This window comes from Oncorhynchus kisutch, unplaced genomic scaffold (assembly GCF_002021735.2).
Source record: "Oncorhynchus kisutch isolate 150728-3 unplaced genomic scaffold, Okis_V2 scaffold4008, whole genome shotgun sequence".
NCBI classification, from domain to species: domain Eukaryota; kingdom Metazoa; phylum Chordata; class Actinopteri; order Salmoniformes; family Salmonidae; genus Oncorhynchus; species Oncorhynchus kisutch.
Window position 1 is genome coordinate 17,501 of NW_022265953.1, and position 27,757 is coordinate 45,257.

The 27,757-nt window shown below is 38.5% G+C and overlaps 1 protein-coding gene across 2 annotated transcripts in view; it reads left to right on the forward strand.

The window, feature by feature from the left end:
- The window catches only part of LOC109886102 (CMRF35-like molecule 1), a 47,537-nt gene that overhangs the window by 2,153 nt on the left and 17,627 nt on the right, over nucleotides 1-27,757 (forward strand). The window contains exon 1 of one of the 2 annotated variants that reach the window (XM_031821675.1): nucleotides 25,943-26,456. The exons of the other annotated variant lie outside the window; for it this stretch is intronic. Within the exon in view, the coding sequence (XP_031677535.1) occupies nucleotides 26,417-26,456 (40 nt within the window). The 5' untranslated portion in view covers nucleotides 25,943-26,416. Of the gene's footprint in view, nucleotides 1-25,942; nucleotides 26,457-27,757 lie in introns of those variants that run through there. 2 annotated transcript variants of the gene reach the window in all.

Here is a 27,757-nt window from a genome sequence, read left to right on the forward strand (position 1 = left end):
CTCTACTGTATATAACCCCTGTAGCCTCCCTACTGTATATAGCCTCCCTACAGTATATAGCCTCTCTACTGTATATAGCCTCGCTACTGTATATAACCTCTCTACTGTATATAGCCTCTCTACTGTATATAACCTCCCTACTGTATATAAACCTCCCTACTGTATATAGCCTCCCTACTGTATATAACCTCTCTACTGTATATAACCTCCCTACTGTATATAACCTCCCTACTGTATATAACCTCCCTACTGTATATAACCTCTCTACTGTATATAACCTCCCTACTGTATATAACCTCCCTACTGTATATAACCTCTCTACTGTATATAACCTCCCTACTGTATATAACCTCTCTACTGTATATAACCTCTCTACTGTATATAACCTCCCTACTGTATATAACCTCCCTACTGTATATAACCTCTCTACTGTATATAACCTCCCTACTGTATATAACCTCCCTACTGTATATAACCTCCCTACTGTATATAACCTCTCTACTGTATATAACCTTCCCTACTGTATATAACCTCCCTACTGTATATAACCTCCCTACTGTATATAACCTCTCTACTGTATATAACCTCCCTACCGTATATAACCTCCCTACTGTATATAACCTCCCTACTGTATATAACCTCCCTACTGTATATAACCTCCCTACTGTATATAACCTCCCTACTGTATATAGCCTCTCTACTGTATATAACCTCCCTACTGTATATAACCTCCCTACTGTAATATAAACCTTCCCTACTGTATATAACCTCTCTACTGTATATAACCTCTCTACTGTATATAACCTCTCTACTGTATATACCTCCCTACTGTATATAACCTCCTACTGTATATAACCTCTCTACTGTATATACCTCTCTACTGTATATAACCTCTCTACTGTATATAACCTCCCTACTGTATATAACCTCCCTACTGTATATAACCTCCCTACTGTATATAACCTCTCTACTGTATATAACCTCTCTACTTGGTTATTACTCTCTACTGTATATAACCTCTCTACTGTATATAGCCTCTCTACTGTATATAACCTCTCTACTGTATATAGCCTCTCTACTGTATATAGCCTCTCTACTGTATATAGCCTCACTACTGTATATAACCTCCCTACTGGTATATAACCTCCCTACTGTATATAACCTCCCTACTGTATATAAACCTCTCTTACTGTATATAACCTCTCTACTGTATATAACCTCCCTACTGTATATAACCTCCCCTACTGGTATATAACCTCCCTACTGTATTATAACCTCTCTACTGTATATAACCTCACTACTGTATATAACCTCTCTACTGTATTTAACCTCTCTACTGTATATAACCTCCCTACTGTATATAACCTCCCTACTGTATATAGCCTCCCTACTGTATATAGCCTCTCTACTGTATATAACCTCTCTACTGTATATAAACCTCCCTACGGTATATAACCTCCCTACTGTATATAACCTCCCTACTGTATATAACCTCTCTACTGTATATAATCTCCCTACTGTATATAACCTCTCTACTGTATATAACCTCACTACTGTATATAACCTCTCTACTGTATATAACCTCCTACTGTATATAACCTCTTATACTGTATATAACCTCCCTGACTGTATATAACCTCTCTACTGTATATAACCTCACTACTGTATATAACCTCTCTACTGTATATACCTCCCCTACTGTATATAACCTCTACTGTATATAACTCCCTACTGTATATAACCTCCCTACTGTATATAACCTCTCTACTGTATATAACCTCTCTACTGTATATAGCCTCTCTACTGTATGTAACCTCCCTACTGTATATAACCTCCCTACTGTATATAACCTCCCTACTGTATATAGCCTCCCTACTGTATATAGCCTCTCTACTGTATATAGCCTCCCTACTGTATGTAACCTCTCTACTGTATATAACCTCCCTACTGTATATAACCTCCCTACTGTATATAACCTCTCTACTGTATATAACCTCTCTACTGTATATAACCTCCCTACTGTATATAACCTCTCTACTGTATATAACCTCTCTACTGTATATAACCTCTCTACTGTATATAACCTCTCTACTGTATATAACCTCCCTACTGTATATAACCTCTCTACTGTATATAACCTCTCTACTGTATATAACCTCTCTACTGTATATAACCTCTCTACTGTATATAACCTCTCTACTGTATATAACCTCTCTACTGTATATAGCCTCTCTACTGTATATAGCCTCCCTACTGTATATAACCTCTCTACTGTATATAACCTCTCTACTGTATATAGCCTCTCTACTGTATATAGCCTCCCTACTGTATATAACCTCCCTACTGTATATAACCTCCCTACTGTATATAACCTCTCTACTGTATATAACCTCTCTACTGTATATAACCTCTCTACTGTATATAACCTCCCTACTGTATATAACCTCTCTACTGTATATACCTCCCTACTGTATATAACCTCCCTACTGTATATAACCTCCCTACTGTATATAGCCTCTCTACTGTATATAACCTCCCTACTGTATATAGCCTCCCTACTGTATATAGCCTCCCTACTGTATATAGCCTCACTACTGTATATAACCTCCCTACTGTATATAGCCTCTCTACTGTATATAGCCTCTCTACTGTATATAGCCTCCCTACTGTATATAACCTCTCTACTGTATATAACCTCCCTACTGTATATAACCTCCCTACTGTATATAACCTCCCTACTGTATATAACCTCTCTACTGTATATAACCTCCCTACTGTATATAACCTCCCTACTGTATATAACCTCCCTACTGTATATAACCTCTCTACTGTATATAACCTCCCTACTGTATATAACCTCTCTACTGTATATAACCTCTCTACTGTATATAACCTCCCTACTGTATATAACCTCCCTACTGTATATAACCTCCCTACTGTATATAACCTCTCTACTGTATATAACCTCCCTACTGTATATAACCTCCCTACTGTATATAACCTCCCTACTGTATATAACCTCTCTACTGTATATAACCTCCCTACTGTATATAACCTCTCTACTGTATATAACCTCCCTACTGTATATAACCTCCCTACTGTATATAACCTCTCTACTGTATATAACCTCTCTACTGTATATAGCCTCCCTACTGTATATAACCTCTCTACTGTATATAACCTCCCTACTGTATATAACCTCCCTACTGTATATAACCTCCCTACTGTATATAACCTCCCTACTGTATATAACCTCTCTACTGTATATAACCTCTCTACTGTATATAACCTCTCTACTGTATATAACCTCTCTACTGTATATAACCTCTCTACTGTATATAACCTCTCTACTGTATATAACCTCTCTACTGTATATAACCTCTCTACTGTATATAACCTCCCTACTGTATATAACCTCCCTACTGTATATAACCTCCCTACTGTATATAACCTCCCTACTGTATATAACCTCTCTACTGTATATAACCTCTCTACTGTATATAACCTCTCTACTGTATATAGCCTCTCTACTGTATATAACCTCCCTACTGTATATAACCTCTCTACTGTATATAACCTCTCTACTGTATATAACCTCTCTACTGTATATAACCTCCCTACTGTATATAACCTCCTACTGTATATAACCTCCCTACTGTATATAACCTCCCTACTGTATATAACCTCCCTACTGTATATAACCTCTCTACTGTATATAACCTCCCTACTGTATATAACCTCCCTACTGTATATAACCTCCCTACTGTATATAACCTCCCTACTGTATATAACCTCTCTACTGTATATAACCTCTACTGTATATAACCTCCTACTGTATATAACCTCCCTACTGTATATAACCTCCCTACTGTATATAGCCTCCCTACTGTATATAACCTCCCTACTGTATATAACCTCTCTACTGTATATAACCTCTCTACTGTATATAACCTCCCTACTGTATATAACCTCTCTACTGTATATAACCTCCCTACTGTATATAACCTCCCTACTGTATATAACCTCCCTACTGTATATAACCTCTCTACTGTATATAACCTCCCTACTGTATATAACCTCTCTACTGTATATAACCTCCCTACTGTATATAACCTCTCTACTGTATATAACCTCCCTACTGTATATAACCTCTACTGTATATAACCTCCCTACTGTATATAACCTCCCTACTGTATATAACCTCTCTACTGTATATAACCTCTCTACTGTATATAACCTCTCTACTGTATATAACCTCCTACTGTATATAACCTCCCTACTGTATATAACCTCCCTACTGTATATAACCTCCCTACTGTATATAGCCTCTCTACTGTATATAGCCTCCCTACTGTATATAACCTCTCTACTGTATATAACCTCCCTACTGTATATAACCTCCTACTGTATATAACCTCTCTACTGTATATAACCTCTCTACTGTATATAACCTCCCTACTGTATATAACCTCTCTACTGTATATAACCTCTCTACTGTATATAACCTCTCTACTGTATATAACCTCTCTACTGTATATAACCTCCCTACTGTATATAACCTCTCTACTGTATATAACCTCTCTACTGTATATAACCTCTCTACTGTATATAACCTCTCTACTGTATATAACCTCTCTACTGTATATAACCTCTCTACTGTATATAACCTCTCTACTGTATATAGCCTCTCTACTGTATATAGCCTCCCTACTGTATATAACCTCTCTACTGTATATAACCTCTCTACTGTATATAGCCTCTCTACTGTATATAGCCTCCCTACTGTATATAACCTCCCTACTGTATATAACCTCCCTACTGTATATAACCTCCCTACTGTATATAACCTCTCTACTGTATATAACCTCTCTACTGTATATAACCTCTCTACTGTATATAACCTCCCTACTGTATATAACCTCTCTACTGTATATAGCCTCCCTACTGTATATAACCTCCCTACTGTATATAACCTCCCTACTGTATATAGCCTCTCTACTGTATATAACCTCCCTACTGTATATAGCCTCCCTACTGTATATAGCCTCCCTACTGTATATAGCCTCACTACTGTATATAACCTCCCTACTGTATATAGCCTCTCTACTGTATATAGCCTCTCTACTGTATATAGCCTCCCTACTGTATATAACCTCTCTACTGTATATAACCTCCCTACTGTATATAACCTCCCTACTGTATATAACCTCCCTACTGTATAAACCTCTCTACTGTATATAACCTCCCTACTGTATATAACCTCTCTACTGTATATAACCTCCACTACTGTATATAACCTCTCTACTGTATATAACCTCCCTACTGTATATAACCTCCTACTGTATATTAACCTCTCTACGTTATATAACCTCTCTACTGTATATAACCTCTCTACTGTATATAACCTCCCTACTGTATATAACCTCCCTACGTATGTAACTCCCTACTGTATATAACCTCCCTACTGTATATAACCTCCCTTACTGTATATAGCCTCCCTACTGTATATAACCTCTCGACTGTATATAACCTCCCTACTGTATATAACCTCTCTACTGTATATAACCTCCCTACTGTATATAACCTCCCTACTGTATATAACCTCTCTACTGTATATAACCTCTCTACTGTATATAAGCCTCCCTACTGTATATAACCTCTCTACTGATATAACCTCCCTACTGTATATAACCTCCCTACTGTATATAACCTCCCTACTGTATATAACCTCCCTACTGTATATAACCTCTCTACTGTATATACCCTCTCTACTGTATATAACCTCTCTACTGTATATAGCCTCTCTACTGTATATAACCTCTCTACTGTATATAGCCTCTCTACTGTATATAGCCTCTCTACTGTATATAGCCTCACTACTGTATATAACCTCCCTACTGTATATAACCTCCCTACTGTATATAACCTCCCTACTGTATATAACCTCCCTACTGTATATAACCTCTCTACTGTATATAACCTCTCTACTGTATATAACCTCTCTACTGTATATAACCTCCCTACTGTATATAACCTCCCTACTGTATATAACCTCCCTACTGTATATAACCTCTCTACTGTATATAACCTCACTACTGTATATAACCTCTCTACTGTATTTAACCTCTCTACTGTATATAACCTCCCTACTGTATATAACCTCCCTACTGTATATAGCCTCCCTACTGTATATAGCCTCTCTACTGTATATAACCTCTCTACTGTATATAACCTCCCTACTGTATATAACCTCCCTACTGTATATAACCTCCCTACTGTATATAACCTCTCTACTGTATATAACCTCCCTACTGTATATAACCTCTCTACTGTATATAACCTCACTACTGTATATAACCTCTCTACTGTATATAACCTCCCTACTGTATATAACCTCTCTACTGTATATAACCTCACTACTGTATATAACCTCTCTACTGTATATAACCTCCCTACTGTATATAACCTCTACTGTATATAACCTCCCTACTGTATATAACCTCCCTACTGTATATAACCTCTCTACTGTATATAACCTCTCTACTGTATATAGCCTCTCTACTGTATGTAACCTCCCTACTGTATATAACCTCCCTACTGTATATAACCTCCCTACTGTATGTAGCCTCCCTACTGTATATAGCCTCTCTACTGTATATAGCCTCCCTACTGTATGTAACCTCTGTACTGTATATAACCTCCCTACTGTATATAACCTCCCTACTGTATATAACCTCTCTACTGTATATAACCTCTCTACTGTATATAACCTCCCTACTGTATATAACCTCTCTACTGTATATAACCTCTCTACTGTATATAACCTCTTTACTGTATATAACCTCTCTACTGTATATAACCTCTCTACGTATATAACCTCCCTACTGTATATAACCTCTCTACTGTATATAAACCTCTCTACTGTATAACCTCTCTACTGTATATAACCTCTCTACTGTATATAACCTCTCTACTGTATATAACCTCTCTACTGTATATAGCCTCTCTACTGTATATAGCCTCCCTACTGTATATAACCTCTCTACTGTATATAACCTCTCTACTGTATATAGCCTCTCTACTGTATATAGCCTCCCTACTGTATATAAACCTCTATACTGTATATAACCTCCCTACTGTATATAACCTCCCTACTGTATATAACCTCCCTACTGTATATAACCTCTCTACTGTATATACCTCCCTACTGTATATAACCTCTCTAAATCTATATAACCTCTCTACTGTATATAACCTCCCTACTGTATATAACCTCTCTACTGTATATAACCTCCCTACTGTATATAACCTCCCTACTGTATATAACCTCCCTACTGTATATAACCTCTCTACTGTATATAACCTCCCTACTGTATATAACCTCCCTACTGTATATAACCTCCCTACTGTATATAACCTCCCTACTGTATATAACCTCCCTACTGTATATAACCTCCCTACTGTATATAGCCCTCTCTACTGTATATAACCTCCCTACTGTATATAACCTCCCTACTGTATATAACCTCCCTACTGTATATAACCTCCCTACTGTATATAACCTCTCTACTGTATATAACCTCACTACTGTATATAACCTCCCTACTGTATATTAACCTCTCTACTGTATATAACCTCTCTACTGTATATAGCCTCCCTACTGTATATAACCTCTCTACTTGTATATAGCCTCACTACTGTATATAACCTCCCTACTGTATATAACCTCCCTACTGTAATATAACCTCCGTACTGTATATAACCTCTCTACTGTATATAACCTCTCTACTGTATATAACCTCTCTACTGTATATAACCTCTCTACTGTATATAGCCTCTCTACTGTATATAACCTCTCTACTGTATATAGCCTCTCTACTGTATATAGCCTCTCTACTGTATATAGCCTCACTACGTATATAACCTCCCTACTGTATATAACCTCCCTACTGTATAACCTCCCTACTGTATATAACCTCCCTACTGTATATAACCTCTCTACTGTATATAACCTCTCTACTGTATATAACCTCTCTACTGTATATAACCTCCCTACCCTATATAAACCTCCCTACTGTATATAACCTCTCTACTGTATATAACCTCAAGACTGTATATAAACTCTCTACTGTATATAACCTTCTCTACTGTATATAACCTCCCTACTGTATATTAACCCTCCCTACTGTATATAGCCTCCCTACTGTATATAGCCTCTCACTGTATATAACCTCCCTACTGTATATAGCCTCACTACTGTATATAACCTCCCTACTGTATATAGCCTCTCTACTGTATATAGCCTCTCTACTGTATATAACCTCTCTACTGTATATAACCTCTCTACTGTATATAACCTCCTACTGTATATAGCCTCCCTACTGTATATAGCCTCCCTACAGTATATAGCCTCTCTACTGTATATAGCCTCGCTACTGTATATAACCTCTCTACTGTATATAGCCTCTCTACTGTATATAACCTCCCTACTGTATATAACCTCCCTACTGTATATAGCCTCCCTACTGTATATAACCTCTCTACTGTATATAACCTCCCTACTGTATATAACCTCCCTACTGTATATAACCTCTCTACTGTATATAACCTCCCTACTGTATATAACCTCCCTACTGTATATAACCTCTCTACTGTATATAACCTCCCTACTGTATATAACCTCTCTACTGTATATAACCTCTCTACTGTATATAACCTCCCTACTGTATATAACCTCCCTACTGTATATAACCTCTCTACTGTATATAACCTCCCTACTGTATATAACCTCCCTACTGTATATAACCTCCCTACTGTATATAACCTCTCTACTGTATATAACCTCCCTACTGTATATAACCTCCCTACTGTATATAACCTCCCTACTGTATATAACCTCTCTACTGTATATAACCTCCCTACCGTATATAACCTCCCTACTGTATATAACCTCCCTACTGTATATAACCTCCCTACTGTATATAACCTCCCTACTGTATATAACCTCCCTACTGTATATAGCCTCTCTACTGTATATAACCTCCCTACTGTATATAACCTCCCTACTGTATATAACCTCCCTACTGTATATAACCTCTCTACTGTATATAACCTCTCTACTGTATATAACCTCTCTACTGTATATAACCTCCCTACTGTATATAACCTCCCTACTGTATATAACCTCTCTACTGTATATAACCTCTCTACTGTATATAGCCTCCCTACTGTATATAACCTCTCTACTGTATATAGCCTCACTACTGTATATAACCTCCCTACTGTATATAACCTCCCTACTGTATATAACCTCCCTACTGTATATAACCTCCCTACTGTATATAACCTCCCTACTGTATATAACCTCTCTACTGTATATAACCTCTCTACTGTATATAACCTATCTACTGTATATAACCTCTCTACTGTATATAGCCTCTCTACTGTATATAACCTCTCTACTGTATATAGCCTCTCTACTGTATATAGCCTCTCTACTGTATATAGCCTCACTACTGTATATAACCTCCCTACTGTATATAACCTCCCTACTGTATATAACCTCCCTACTGTATATAACCTCCCTACTGTATATAACCTCTCTACTGTATATAACCTCTCTACTGTATATAACCTCCCTACTGTATATAACCTCCCTACTGTATATAACCTCCCTACTGTATATAACCTCTCTACTGTATATAACCTCACTACTGTATATAACCTCTCTACTGTATTTAACCTCTCTACTGTATATAACCTCCCTACTGTATATAACCTCCCTACTGTATATAGCCTCCCTACTGTATATAGCCTCTCTACTGTATATAACCTCTCTACTGTATATAACCTCCCTACTGTATATAACCTCCCTACTGTATATAACCTCCCTACTGTATATAACCTCTCTACTGTATATAACCTCCCTACTGTATATAACCTCTATACTGTATATAACCTCCCTACTGTATATAACCTCTCTACTGTATATACCTCACTACTGTATATAACCTCTCTACTGTATATAACCTCCCTACTGTATATAACCTCTCTACTGTATATAACCTCTCTACTGTATATAGCCTCTCTACTGTATGTAACCTCCCTACTGTATATAACCTCCCTACTGTATATAACCTCCCTACTGTATGTAGCCTCCCTACTGTATATAGCCTCTCTACTGTATATAGCCTCCCTACTGTATGTAACCTCTCTACTGTATATAACCTCCCTACTGTATATAACCTCCCTACTGTATATAACCTCTCTACTGTATATAACCTCTCTACTGTATATAACCTCCCTACTGTATATAACCTCTCTACTGTATATAACCTCTCTACTGTATATAACCTCTCTACTGTATATAACCTCTCTACTGTATATAACCTCCCTACTGTATATAACCTCTCTACTGTATATAACCTCTCTACTGTATATAACCTCTCTACTGTATATAACCTCTCTACTGTATATAACCTCTCTGCTGTATATAACCTCTCTACTGTATATAGCCTCTCTACTGTATATAGCCTCCCTACTGTATATAACCTCTCTACTGTATATAACCTCTCTACTGTATATAGCCTCTCTACTGTATATAGCCTCCCTACTGTATATAACCTCCCTACTGTATATAACCTCCCTACTGTATATAACCTCCCTACTGTATATAACCTCTCTACTGTATATAACCTCTCTACTGTATATAACCTCTCTACTGTATATAACCTCCCTACTGTATATAACCTCTCTACTGTATATAGCCTCCCTACTGTATATAACCTCCCTACTGTATATAACCTCCCTACTGTATATAGCCTCTCTACTGTATATAACCTCCCTACTGTATATAGCCTCCCTACTGTATATAGCCTCCCTACTGTATATAGCCTCACTACTGTATATAACCTCCCTACTGTATATAGCCTCTCTACTGTATATAGCCTCTCTACTGTATATAGCCTCCCTACTGTATATAACCTCTCTACTGTATATAACCTCCCTACTGTATATAACCTCCCTACTGTATATAACCTCCCAACTGTATATAACCTCTCTACTGTATATAACCTCCCTACTGTATATAACCTCCCTACTGTATATAACCTCCCTACTGTATATAACCTCTCTACTGTATATAACCTCCCTACTGTATATAACCTCTCTACTCTATATAACCTCTCTACTGTATATAACCTCCCTACTGTATATAACCTCCCTACTGTATATAACCTCCCTACTGTATATAACCTCTCTACTGTATATAACCTCCCTACTGTATATATTCTCCCTACTGTATATACCCTCCCTACTGTATATAACCTCTCTACTGTATATAACCTCCCTACTGTATATAACCTCTCTACTGTATATAACCTCCCTACTGTATATAACCTCCCTACTGTATATAACCTCTCTACTGTATATAACCTCCCTACTGTATATAACCTCTCTACTGTATATAACCTCCCTACTGTATATAACCTCCCTACTGTATATAACCTCCCTACTGTATATAACCTCCCTACTGTATATAACCTCTCTACTGTATATAACCTCTCTACTGTATATACCTCTCTACTGTATATAGCCTCTCTACTGTATATAACCTCTCTACTGTATATAGCCTCTCTACTGTATATAGCCTCTCTACTCTATATAGCCTCACTACTGTATATAACCTCCCTACTGTATATAACCTCCCTACTGTATATAACCTCCCTACTGTATATAACCTCTCTACTGTATATAACCTCTCTACTGTATATAACCTCTCTACTGTATATAACCTCCCTACTGTATATAACCTCCCTACTGTATATAACCTCCCTACTGTATATAACCTCTCTACTGTATATAACCTCACTACTGTATATAACCTCTCTACTGTATTTAACCTCTCTACTGTATATAACCTCCCTACTGTATATAACCTCCCTACTGTATATAGCCTCCCTACTGTATATAGCCTCTCTACTGTATATAACCTCTCTACTGTATATAACCTCCCTACTGTATATAACCTCCCTACTGTATATAACCTCCCTACTGTATATAACCTCTCTACTGTATATAACCTCCCTACTGTATATAACCTCTCTACTGTATATAACCTCACTACTGTATATAACCTCTCTACTGTATATAACCTCCCTACTGTATATAACCTCTATACTGTATATAACCTCCCTACTGTATATAACCTCTCTACTGTATATAACCTCACTACTGTATATAACCTCTCTACTGTATATAACCTCCCTACTGTATATAACCTCTACTGTATATAACCTCCCTACTGTATATAACCTCCCTACTGTATATAACCTCTCTACTGTATATAACCTCTCTACTGTATATAGCCTCTCTACTGTATGTAACCTCCCTACTGTATATAACCTCCCTACTGTATATAACCTCCCTACTGTATGTAGCCTCCCTACTGTATATAGCCTCTCTACTGTATATAGCCTCCCTACTGTATGTAACCTCTCTACTGTATATAACCTCCCTACTGTATATATATTACCTCCCTACTGTATATAACCTCTCTACTGTATATAACCTCTCTACTGTATATAACCTCCCTACTGTATATAACCTCTCTACTGTATATAACCTCTCTACTGTATATAACCTCTCTACTGTATATAACCTCTCTACTGTATATAACCTCTCTACTGTATATAACCTCCCTACTGTATATAACCTCTCTACTGTATATAACCTCTCTACTGTATATAACCTCTCTACTGTATATAACCTCTCTACTGTATATAACCTCTCTACTGTATATAGCCTCTCTACTGTATATAGCCTCCCTACTGTATATAACCTCTCTACTGTATATAACCTCTCTACTGTATATAGCCTCTCTACTGTATATAGCCTCCCTACTGTATATAACCTCCCTACTGTATATAACCTCCCTACTGTATATAACCTCCCTACTGTATATAACCTCTCTACTGTATATAACCTCTCTACTGTATATAACCTCTCTACTGTATATAACCTCCCTACTGTATATAACCTCTCTACTGTATATAGCCTCCCTACTGTATATAACCTCCCTACTGTATATAACCTCCCTACTGTATATAGCCTCTCTACTGTATATAACCTCCCTACTGTATATAGCCTCCCTACTGTATATAGCCTCCCTACTGTATATAGCCTCACTACTGTATATAACCTCCCTACTGTATATAGCCTCTCTACTGTATATAGCCTCTCTACTGTATATAGCCTCCCTACTGTATATAACCTCTCTACTGTATATAACCTCCCTACTGTATATAACCTCCCTACTGTATATAACCTCCCTACTGTATATAACCTCTCTACTGTATATAACCTCCCTACTGTATATAACCTCCCTACTGTATATAACCTCCCTACTGTATATAACCTCTCTACTGTATATAACCTCCCTACTGTATATAACCTCTCTACTCTATATAACCTCTCTACTGTATATAACCTCCCTACTGTATATAACCTCCCTACTGTATATAACCTCCCTACTGTATATAACCTCTCTACTGTATATAACCTCCCTACTGTATATAACCTCCCTACTGTATATAACCTCCCTACTGTATATAACCTCTCTACTGTATATAACCTCCCTACTGTATATAGCCTCCCTACTGTATATAACCTCCCTACTGTATATAACCTCCCTACTGTATATAGCCTCTCTACTGTATATAGCCTCCCTACTGTATATAACCTCCCTACTGTATATAACCTCCCTACTGTATATAACCTCCCTACTGTATATAGCCTCCCTACTGTATATAACCTCCCTACTGTATATAACCTCCCTACTGTATATAGCCTCCCTACTGTATATAACCTCCCTACTGTATATAACCTCTCTACTGTATATAGCCTCCCTACTGTATATAACCTCTCTACTGTATATAACCTCTCTACTGTATATAACCTCCCTACTGTATATAACCTCTCTACTGTATATAACCTCCCTACTGTATATAGCCTCCCTACTGTATATAGCCTCCCTACTGTATATAGCCTCTCTACTGTATATAACCTCTCTACTGTATATAACCTCTCTACTGTATATAGCCTCTCTACTGTATATAGCCTCTCTACTGTATATAACCTCTCTACTGTATATAGCCTCTCTACTGTATATAACCTCTCTACTGTATATAGCCTCTCTACTGTATATAACCTCTCTACTGTATATAACCTCTCTACTGTATATAACCTCTCTACTGTATATAACCTCTCTACTGTATATAGCCTCTCTACTGTATATAACCTCTCTACTGTATATAACCTCTCTACTGTATATAGCCTCTCTACTGTATATAACCTCTCTACTGTATATAGCCTCTCTACTGTATATAACCTCTCTACTGTATATAACCTCTCTACTGTATATAGCCTCTCTACTGTATATAGCCTCTCTACTGTATATAGCCTCTCTACTGTATATAACCTCTCTACTGTATATAACCTCTCTACTGTATATAACCTCACTACTGTATATAGCCTCTCTACTGTATATAACCTCCCTACTGTATATAGCCTCTCTACTGTATATAACCTCTCTACTGTATATAACCTCCCTACTGTATATAACCTCTCTACTGTATATAACCTCCCTACTGTATATAACCTCTCTACTGTATATAGCCTCACTACTGTATATAACCTCCCTACTGTATATAGCCTCTCTACTGTATATAACCTCTCTACTGTATATAGCCTCTCTACTGTATATAGCCTCTCTACTGTATATAGCCTCCCTACTGTATATAACCTCTCTACTGTATATAACCTCTCTACTGTATATAACCTCTCACCTGTATATAACCTCTCTACTGTATATAACCTCCCTACTGTATATAACCTCCCTACTGTATATAACCTCTCTACTGTATATAACCTCCCTACTGTATATAACCTCTCTACTGTATATAGCCTCCCTACTGTATATAGCCTCCCTACTGTATATAACCTCCCTACTGTATATAACCTCCCTACTGTATATAACCTCTCTACTGTATATAACCTCCCTACTGTATATAACCTCTCTACTGTATATAACCTCCCTACTGTATATAACCTCTCACCTGTATATAACCTCCCTACTGTATATAACCTCTCTACTGTATATAACCTCTCTACTGTATATAACCTCCCTACTGTATATAACCTCTCTACTGTATATAACCTCCCTACTGTATATAGCCTCCCTACTGTATATAACCTCCCTACTGTATATAACCTCTCTACTGTATATAGCCTCTCTACTGTATATAACCTCTCTACTGTATATAGCCTCCCTACTGTATATAACCTCCCTACTGTATATAGCCTCTCTACTGTATATAACCTCCCTACTGTATATAGCCTCCCTACTGTATATAACCTCTCTACTGTATATAACCTCTCTACTGTATATAACCACCCTACTGTATATAACCTCCCTACTGTATATAGCCTCTCTACTGTATATAACCTCCCTACTGTATATAACCTCTCTACTGTATATAACCTCTCTACTCTATATAACCTCTCTACTGTATATAGCCTCTCTACTGTATATAACCTCCCTACTGTATATAGCCTCCCTACTGTATATAACCTCTCTACTGTATATAGCCTCTCTACTGTATATAGGATCTCTACTGTATATAGCCTACCTACTGTATATAACCTCTCTACTGTATATAACCTCTCTACTGTATATAACCTCCCTACTGTATATAACCTCTCTACTGTATATAACCTCCCTACTGTATATAACCTCTCTACTGTATATAACCTCTCTACTGTATATAACCTCCCTACTGTATATAACCTCCCTACTGTATATAACCTCTCTACTGTTGTATTCAGCATTTCACTGGAAGTTCTACACCTGTTGTATTCGGCGCATGTGACATATAGACTATGATTTGACATGTTGGTCTTTTACCTGTGTTTATCCTGGGGTAAAGTAAGATATATCCAGGGTTAAAGTTAGATTTATCCAGGGTTAAAGTAAGATTTATCCAGGGTTAAAATAAGATTTATCCAGGGTTAAAGTAAGATTTATCCAGGGTTAAAGTAAGATTTATCCAGGGTTAAAGTAAGATTTATCCAGGGTTAAAGTTAGATTTATCCAGGGTTCAAGTTAGATTTGAGCAGGGTTAAAGTTAGATTTGAGCAGGGTTCAAGTTATATTTGAGCAGGGTTCAAGTTATATTTGAGCAGGGTTAAAGTTAGATTTGAGCAGGGTTAAAGTTAGATGTGAGCATGGTTAATGTTAGATTTGAGCAGGGTTAAAGTTAGATTTGAGCAGGGTTAATGTCAGATTTGAGCAGGGTTAATGTCAGATTTGAGCAGGGTTAAAGTATATCTCACAGGTCAGCAGTTGTGACTGTACTGTGTGTTTCTGTTTGACAGCTCTGTGTGTTGTGGAGTCAGCTGGCACTAAGGAAGTGGTAGGAGGACATGTCATGTTCAGCTGCTCGTTTTTTGGGGCAGGAACCAATAACAAATACTTCTGCAAGGGGACATGTTCTTTTAAAGACATTCTGGTTGAAACTGAGGGGAGCAAGACTGTAACTCAAGGTAGATACAGTATAGAAGACAAGGGAGATGGAGTCTTCTATGTGACCATCAAGAACCTGAGGAAGACAGACTCAGGGACCTACTGGTGTGGAGTGGGGAGATATGGCCTAGACACATTCCAAGAGGTGCATCTCACAGTTACAGATGGTAAGATAACACTCCATCACAGTTGTCTTGAACATTGTTTGTTTGTTAGAGGCTTTCTGAGTTATTTCAACAGACTTCTTTTTCACATACAGCTTCTCCTGAAACCTCAACACTCACCTCCAGACCCCATGTCTCCACAACCTTATCAAACCTCTCTACAACATCATCTAACCTCTCCACAACCCTCCCAGACCTCTCTACAACATCCTCTAACCTCTCCACAACCCTCCCAAACCTCTCTACTACATTTAAGGCATTTAAGACCAGTGTTGGTCCTTCACAGAGAACAGGTATGATGTACCTGTCCCTTCCATCATTCTATCACCTTCAGACAACTATAATATGCTGCTATATACTGTTATCAGGCTATCAGATAATATAGACAGAATCAACTATATCTGGTCATGCATTGGACAAATCTCTCTCTCTCTCTCTGTCTCTCTCTCTGTCTCTGTATGTCTGTCTCTCTCTCTCTTTCTCTTTCTCTGTCTCTCTGCCCCCCTCCCCTCTTGGACAGAGTGAGAGTGCTGTTAGGTTTGTTTTCTACTAATGGTAATGCTGATGATATAGAGGCCAACAGGAAGTCATGTAACTCTTGAGGTTCATATAGTTACTCTGATCACTATTTAACAATATGTCTGTCTGTCTATATTTAAATCTGTCTGTCTGTCTGTCTGTCTGTCTGTCTGTCTGTCTGTCTGTCTGTCTGTCTGTCTGTCTGTCTGTCTGTCTGTCTGTCTGTCTGTCTGTCTGTCTGTCTGTCTGTCTGTCTGTCTGTCTGTCTGTCTGTCTGTCTGTCTGTCTGTCTGTCTGTCTGTCTGTCTGTCTGTCTGTCTGTCTGTCTGTCTGTCTGTCTGTCTGTCTGTGTTCCTATCAGTTCCTCCAGTGGTCATCATGGTGTGTGTGAGTCTGACTGTGTTGGTGGTGGGACTCATCCTGCTACTGATCTACAAATGGAGGAGAGAAAGGACATCATCAAGTGAGTAACCCTCACTGCTCAACAAAATAAAGGGAACACTTAAACAAAAAATTGCTTCATTTACAAATTAGTAACAATGTCTCAAGCCATTTTCAAGCATGGCCTTTTTCTCGCTCATTTTACGTTATTTGAAAATGAAATAGCCCATGGGTAGCACAGAGCAATACTTCTTAAGGATTGGACAATTTTTTTTTTTTTTTTGCCTAAGCTACTGCCTGTAGCTCAGGTATTGAAGCAAGGATATGCATATTCCTGACACCAGTTGGCACAGTTGGTAAAAACAGAAATAAATGTTTTGGCCTTTACAAATATTATTTTGGCCTTTATTCAGATTACAATCGATCACTTTCGTTTTTTTATTTTGTTATATACACTGCTCAAAAAAATAAAGGGAACACTTAAACAACACAATGTAACTCCAAGTCAATCACACTTCTGTGAAATCAAACTGTCCACTTAGGAAGCAACACTGATTGACAATAGATTTCACATGCTGTTGTGCAAATGGAATAGACAACAGGTGGAAATTACAGGCAATTAGCAAGACACCCCCAATAGAGGAGTGGTTCTGCAGGTGTTGACCACAGACCACTTCTCAGTTCCTATGCTTCCTGGCTGATGTTTTGGTCACTTTTGAATGCTGGCGGTGCTTTCACTCTAGTGGTAGCATGAGACGGAGTCTACAACCCACACAAGTGGCTCAGGTAGTGCAGCTCATCCAGGATGGCACATCAATGCGAGCTGTGGCAAGAAGGTTTGCTGTGTCTGTCAGCGTAGTGTCCAGAGCATGGAGGCGCTACCAGGAGACAGGCCAGTAACTCAGGAGATGTGGAGGAGGCCGTAGGAGGGCAACAACCCAGCAGCAGGACCGCTACCTCCGCCTTTGTGCAAGGAGGGGTAGGAGGAGCACTGCCAGAGCCCTGCAAAATGACCTCCAGCAGGCCACGAATGTGCATGTGTCTGCTCAAACGGTCAGAATCAGACTCCATGAGGGTGGTATGAGGGCCTGACGTCCACAGGTGGGGGTTGTGCTTACAGCCCAACACCGTGCAGGACGTTTGGCATTTGCCAGAGAACACCAAGATTGGCAAATTCGCCACTGGTCATCTTCACAGATGAAAGCAGGTTCACACTGAGCACGTGACAGACGTGACAGAGTCTGAAGACGCCGTGGAGAACGTTCTGCTGTCTGCAAATCCTCCAGCATGACCGGTTTGGCGGTGGGTCAGTCATGGTGTGGGGTGGCATTTCTTTGGGGGGCCGCACAGCCCTCCATGTGCTCGCCAGAGGTAGCCTGACTGCCATTAGGTACCGAGATGACCATCCGCCACCTCATTAGGAGCATGCCCAGGCGTTGTAGGGCGGTCATACAGGCACGTGGAGGCCACACACACTACTGAGCCTCATTTTGACTTGTTTTAAGGACATTACATCAAAGTTGGATCAGCCTGTAGTGTGGTTTTCCACTTTAATTTTGAGTGTGACTCCAAATCCAGACCTCCATGGGTTGATAAATTTGATTTCCATTGATAATTTTTGTGTGATTTTGTTGTCAGCACATTCAACTATGTAAAGAAAAAAGTATTTAATAAGAATATTTCATTCATTCAGATCTAGGATGTGTTATTTTAGTGTTCCCTTTATTTTTTTGAGCAGTGTATAAATGTATGTGTGTGTGTATGAACTGTATGGATGGATGTAAGTATGTATGTATGTATGTATGTATGTATGTATGTATGTATGTATGTATGTATGTATGTATGTGTGTATGTATGTATGTATGTATGTATGTATGTATGTATGTATGTATGTATGTGTGTATGTATGTATGTATGTATGTATGTATTTATGTATGTATGTATGTATGTATGTATGTATGTAATGTATGTATGTATGTATGTATGTATGTATGTATGTATGTATGTATGTATGTATGTATGTATGTATGTATGTATGTATGTATGTATGTATGTGTGTATGTATGTATGTATGTATGTATGTATGTATGTATGTATGTATTTATGTATGTATGTATGTATGTATGTATGTATGTATGTATGTATGTATGTCTGTACGGTGGGGCAAAAAAGTATTTATTCAGCCACCAATTGTGCAAGTTCTCCCACTTAAAAAGATGAGAGAGGCCTGTACTTTTCATCATAGGTGCACTTCAACTATGACAGACAAAATGAGATAAAAAAATCCAGAAAATCACATTGTAGGATTTTTAATGAATTTATTTGCAAATTATGGTGGAGTATACTGACTTCTTAATACCCACTGATACATATCAACGTAGTGGAGTATATTGACTTCTTAATACCCACTGATACATATCAACGTAGTGGAGTATACTGACTTCTTAATACCCACTGATACGTATCAACGTAGTGGAGTATACTGACTTCTTAATACCCACTGATACATATCAACGTAGTGGAGTATACTGACTTCTTAATACCCACTGATACGTATCAACGTAGTGGAGTCTACTGACTTCTTAATACCCACTGATACGTATCAACGTAGTGGAGTATACTGACTTCTTAATACCCACTGATACATATCAACGTAGTGGAGTATACTGACTTCTTAATACCCACTGATACGTATCAACGTAGTGGAGTATACTGACTTCTTAATACCCACTGATACATATCAACGTAGTGGAGTATACTGACTTCTTAATACCCACTGATACATATCAACGTAGTGGAGTATACTGACTTCTTAATACCCACTGATACGTATCAACGTAGTGGAGTCTACTGACTTCTTAATACCCACTGATACGTATCAACGTAGTGGAGTATACTGACTTCTTAATACCCACTGATACATATCAACGTAGTGGAGTATACTGACTTCTTAATACCCACTGATACATATCAACGTAGTGGAGTATACTGACTTCTTAATACCCACTGATACATATCAACGTAGTGGAGTATACTGACTTCTTAATACCCACTGATACATATCAACGTAGTGGAGTATACTGACTTCTTAATACCCACTGATACGTATCAACGTAGTGGAGTCTACTGACTTCTTAATACCCACTGATACGTATCAACGTAGTGGAGTATACTGACTTCTTAATACCCACTGATACATATCAACGTAGTGGAGTATACTGACTTCTTAATACCCACTGATACGTATCAACGTAGTGGAGTATACTGACTTCTTAATACCCACTGATACATATCAACGTAGTGGAGTATACTGACTTCTTAATACCCACTGATACATATCAACGTAGTGGAGTATACTGACTTCTTAATACCCACTGATACGTATCAACGTAGTGGAGTCTACTGACTTCTTAATACCCACTGATACGTATCAACGTAGTGGAGTATACTGACTTCTTAATACCCACTGATACATATCAACGTAGTGGAGTATACTGACTTCTTAATACCCACTGATACGTATCAACGTAGTGGAGTATACTGACTTCTTAATCCCCACTGATACATATCAACGTAGTGTAGTGGAGTATACTGACTTCTTAATACCCACTGATACATATCAACGTAGTGGAGTGGAGGTATACACCTTATCAGTGGGCGATCTCAGAAGCTCTCAACATTTCAACTACATGTCGTTAGCTATTAAACAACATAATAACTCTAAATCATTCAGGAACAAACCAGCCATGTAGTTTAAGAAGAAATGAAAAATATTATATTAAGCTATTATGACTTCAAGGCTGTAGCCTTGTGAAGCATTTGTGACACTCTATAGGCAGCAGGAGCACTCAGCATTTCAACAACATCTTGTTGTAATTCAACCAATATAGACTTTAAATTGAACATTTAGGCTCTATAATATGAAATAAAACCACTTTTATAATCTTAGAATTAAAAACTATTAAAACAAAATATTAATTATTCCAGTGTCTTTTAATTAATTTTTAGAAACACCATAATTGCACAATGCCATCATATACAGCCTAGTTTGTAAGTTAGTTGAGCCTAGCAGACGGTATTATTTTCCCGTGGCCTAATCACAGTCAACACACATCTATTTTGTAGGCCTAATAACAATATAATGGACTGAAAAATTAAATATTCGAAAATTATATTTTGCACCTGATGATATGGGGCTGCTGTGTTAAAAAAACATTTTATGGCTAGGTTCACCGAAAACATCCGGTGAAATTGCAGAGCGCGAAAAAAAGAAAAAAAGAAAATAAATATTTAACTTTCATACATTCACAAGTGCAATACACCAAATTAAAGCTTAACTTGTTAATCTAGCAACCGTGTCAGATTTCAAAAAGGCTTTACGGTGAAAGCAAACCATGCGATAATCTGAGGACATCAAACAAACACATGACAATCATTTCAACCCGCCAGGTACGACACACAACTCAGAAATAACGATATAATTCATGCCTTACCTTTGAAGAGCATCTTCTGTTGGCACTCCAATATGTCCCATAATCATCACAAATGGTCCTTTTGTTCAATTAATTCCGTCGTTATATCTCCAAAATGTCAATTTATTTGGCGCGTTTGATTCAGAAAAACACCGGTTCCAACTCGCCCAGCATGACTACAAAGTATCTAATAAGTTACCTGTAAACGCTGTCCAAACATTTCAAACAACTTTCCTAATCCAACTTAAATAAAACGTAAATAATCGATAACATTTTAGATGGGATAAACTGTGTTCAATAAAGGATAAAAACAACGTGAAGCGCCTGACCTGGAGCTCACATCAAAACAGTATAGTCCACTCAGATGGACCCTCGTTCTGAATCGCCGTACTTCTTCATTTCTCTAAAGAAAAACAAAAACCAATTTCTAAAGACTGTTGACTTCTAGTGGAAGCCAAAGGAACTGCAACCAATTGCCACAGAAATCACCTCAACAAATATTTTTCCTGGATGGTTTGTCCTCGGGGTTTCACCTGCCAAATAAGTTTTGTTATACTCAGACATTATTTTAACAGTTTTAGAAACTTTAGTGTTTTTTTATCCAAAACGACCAATTATATGCATATCCTAGCTTCTGGGCCTTAGTAGCAGGCAGTTTACTTTGGGCACGCTTTTCATCCGGACGTGAAAATACTGCCTCCTATCCCAAACAGGATTTATTAAAAAACAAATGGCTTTTTCTTGAATCTATTGATGGTCAGATACTTCAGTTGTAACTGGTTCTGTTGAACATGATTGTAACAGGTGATAGACAACTTTATCACTGTTACAACCCTAGACTGTTCTCTTATTTAACCTTGTTGAAATCAAAAGTCATTTGTTGTCTTTCCATCAATTACACAGGCTGTCAGTGACCTATTTCTTGGTCGACTCACATCAACATTATCCAACTTGCTATCCAGCACTATCTAGTTTTGTTTTGTTTCACAGAAGGGGTAGAGTCCAGTTTATTAGACTACAGTATATTATGCAGTACCAGTACTGTCACTAAACCCCTTTTAACACTAATACAAGGGGTACAGTACAGTTTATTAGACTACAGTATATTATGCAGTACCAGTACTGTCACTAAACCCCTTTTCACCCTGCTGGATCTGATTGATCATTTTCACATTTTCACTGTCAGTTCAGTTCCAAGCTTCAGTTGAATGACTAACCAGGCCAGCCCAGTCCAGCTTGGCTCTGTAGTGGGAAGAGAGGTACTGTAGGAACTCAGAACACAAGAACACAATGGTGATTTTTACACACTGCAGAACTAAGCTGACACTCAGCCATGCCAAGCCAAGCCCAGATTGGCCTGGATACTCCTGCTAGAACTGTTAGCATGAAGAAAATATTCAGGCCAGCACAGTACAGCTTGGGTTTACCTGACTGTGGAAGATGTATAATTTTAGGTCATTCAGGTGGGCTGTTTGGGACATTTTGGGCAAAATTAGAGTATACCCACTGCTCCAGGCACAACTACACTACTACACTACTACTACACCACTACTACACCACTACACTACTACACCACTACTACACCACTACTACACCACTACACTACTACGCTACTACTACACTACTACACTACTACACCACTACACTACTACACCAGTACGCTACTACACCACTACACTACTACACCACTACACTACTACACTACTACACCACTACACCACTACACTACTACACCACTACACGACTACACTACTACACTACTAAACCACTACACTACTACACCACTACATCTCTACTACACTATGACACGACTGCACGTACACACACACATGATTTATATGCTGTGTTCCACAGGGCCAGTCACCAATCCAGACACAACAATCCAAGACTCCTCCTACCCAACCCTCAACATAGCAACCCAAGACTCCACCTACCAAACCCTCAACATAGCAACCCAAGACTCCACCTACCAAACCCTCAACACAGCAACCCAAGACTCCACCTACCAAAACCTCAACACAGCAACCCAAGACTCCACCTACCAAACCCTCAACACAACAACCCAAGACTCCCCCTACCAAACCCTCAACACAACAACCCAAGACTCCACTTACCAAATCTCAATACAACAACCCAAGACTCCACCTACAAAACCCTCAACACATCAACCCAAGACTCCACCTACAAACAACCCAAGACTCCACCTACCAAACCCTCAACATAGCATCCCAAGACTCCACCTACCAAACCCTCAACACAACAACCGAAGACTCCACCTACCAAACCCTCAGCACAGCAACCCAAGACTCAACCTACCAAACCCTCAACACAACAACCGAAGACTCCACCTACAAAACCCTCAACACAACAACCCAAGACTCCACCTGCCAAATCCATAATACAACAACCCAAGACTCCACCTACAAAACAACCCAAGACTCCACCTACAAACAACCCAAGACTCCACCTACCAAACCCTCAACATAGCATCCCAAGACTCCACCTACCAAACCCTAGACACAACAACCCAAGACTCCACCTACCAAACCCTCAACACAACAACCCAAGACTCCACCTACCAAACAACCCAAAACCCAAAAACCAAACCCTCAACACAACAACCCAAGACTCCACCTACAAAACCCTCAATACAACAACCCAAGACTCCACCTACCAAACCCTCAATGGAACAACCCAAGACTCCACCTACAAAACATCCCAAAACCATCGTCCACCTACCAAACCCTCAACACAACAACCCAAGACTCCACCTACCAAACCCTCAATACAACAACTCAATACTCCACCTACCAAACCCTCAACACAACAACCCAAGATTCCACCCACCAAACCCTCAATACAACAACCAAAGACTCCACCTACCAAACCCTCAATACAACAACCCAAGACTCCACCTACCAAACCCTCAACACAACAACCCAAGACTCCACCTACCAAACCCTCAATACAACAACCAAAGACTCCACCTACCAAACCCTCAACACAACAACCCAAGACTCCACCTACCAAACCCTCAACACAACAACCCAAGTCTCCACCTACCAAACCCTCAACACACCAACCCAAGACTCCACCTACCAAACCCTCAACACAACAGACCCAAACTGAAATGATGACACCATTAAACTGACACAGAGACAGGAGAGTTTTAGTAAAATGTTATTATTTGTAACCATTTATACTTTTGGAAATCCGTTTACAAAGACTGTATTTGATCAATAAATGTCAGAAAAAAAGTTATAAAATATAATGATGTATACTTTAACTATATTGTCATCATCTCAACAATGTGTTCCTCCTCTGCTGAAACAAACATGGTCACTTTAGAACAGAGAAGTTGACAGTTTTAACACTTAGTCACCACAGATAGCTGAGTTCTCTGGTGGTTTAGAAGTCTAACCTCCGGCCAGTTTGAACCAGTTTCACTCTGCAGCACATATAGACATGCAGACACTGAGGTCACTACAGAGAAATCAACAGGATGTGTAGGATAATACCCACCCCCTTCACCACCAGCATCACTATACTCATCTCCTTGACATGCAGAGAGAAAGAGAGAGACTGTTAATCTTGAATGTTTATTTCACTTTTGTTTATTATCTACTTCACTTGCTTGGGCAATGTTAACATATGTTTCCCATGCCAATAAAGCACTTCAATTGAAATTGAATTGAATTGAGAGAGAGAGAGAGAGAGAGAGAGAGTGACAGACAGACAGACAGACTCTCTGCTTTTACAATGTAAGCATGTTTCCCAATAAACCCTTTGAATTTAATTTAATTTAAAGACAGAGAGAGACAAAAGACAGAGACAAAAGACAGAAAGAGAGATAGATAAAGAGAAAGAGAGAGAGACAGAGGAGAGGGGTGGCGTGTCAGATGAGGGAGGAGCTTTCAATTAAGGAAGACAGAGCGTTTCAGAAACACCCTGCTGTCAAGTGTGTAGCTGACAGAGACTCTCTGGGCTAGCAGGTAGTATAGTAAAATAACATTACCAGTATAGTAACTGTGGTGGTAAAGTAACTTTAACAGTATAGTAACTGAGGTAGTAAAGTAACTTTAACAGTATAGTAACTTTAACAGTATAGTAACTGTGGTAGTAAAGTAACTTTAACAGTATAGTAACTGTGATAGTAAAGTAACTTTAACAGTATAGTAACTGTGGTAGTAAAGTAACTTTAACAGTATAGTAACTGTGGTAGTAAAGTAACTTTAACAGTATAGTAACTGAGGTAGTAAAGTAACTTTAACAGTATAGTAACTGAGGAGTAACTGTCCAGAATGAAGATACTCCATGTTGTCTCCTGCTTTCTCCTCTCAGGTGAGTTCTGTCTGTCTGTCTGTCTGTCTGTCTGTCTGTCTGTCTGTCTGTCTGTCTGTCTGTCTGTCTGTCTGTCTGTCTGTCTGTCTGTCTGTCTGTCTGTCTGTCTGTCTGTCTGTCTGGATCATATAGTACATATGGAATAAGATCCGTTTTTGTTATAAGGAGCCAGAATGTTTTACAGTTCTGAGTTTTTTTCCACATGTGCTTTATGATAATGCACTTTACTTATAATGTTTGATACGTTGGTCTTTTACATGGGTTTGAGCAGGGTTAAAGTCAGGTTTGAGCAGGGTTAAAGTCAGGTTTGAGCAGGGTTAAAGTCAGGTTTGAGCAGGGTTAAAGTCAGGTTTGAGCAGGGTTAAAGTTAGATTTGAGCAGGGTTAAAGTTAGATTTGAGCAGGGTTAACGTTAGATTTGAGCAGGATTAAAGTTAGATTTGAGCAGGATTAAAGTTAGATTTGAGCAGGGTTAAAGTTAGATTTGAGCAGGATTAAAATTAGATTTGAGCAGGGTTAAAGTTAGATTTGAGCAGGATTAAAGTTAGATTTGAGCAGGGTTAAAGTTAGATTTGAGCAGGATTAAAGTTAGATTTGAGCAGGATTAAAGTTAGATTTGAGCAGGATTAAAGTTAGATTTGAGCAGGGTTAAAGTTAGATTTGAGCAGGATTAAAATTAGATTTGAGCAGGGTTAAAGTTAGATTTGAGCAGGATTAAAGTTAGATTTGAGCAGGGTTAAAGTTAGATTTGAGCAGGATTAAAATTAGATTTGAGCAGGATTAAAGTTAGATTTGAGCAGGATTAAAATTAGATTTGAGCAGGGTTAAAGTTAGATTTGAGCAGGATTAAAATTAGATTTGAGCAGGGTTAAAGTTAGATTTGAGCAGGATTAAAGTTAGATTTGAGCAGGGTTAAAGTTAGATTTGAGCAGGGTTAATGTTAGATTTGAGCAGGGTTAAAATTTATCTCACAGGTCATCAGTTGTGACTGTATTGTGTGTTTCTGTTTGACAGCTTTGTGTGTTGTGGGGTCAGCTGTCACTAAGGAAGTGGTAGGAGGACAAATCACTGTGGGCTGCTCGTTCACGTTGGCAGGGAACAACAACAAATACTTCTGCAAGGGGACATGTTCTGGTAGAGACATTCTGGTTGAAACTAATGGTAGCAAGAATGTATCTCAAGATAGATACAGTATAGAAGACAAGGGAGATGGAGACTTCTATGTGACCATCAAGAACCTGATGAAGACAGACTCTGGGACCTACTGGTGTGGAGTGGGGAGATATGGCCTAGACACATTCC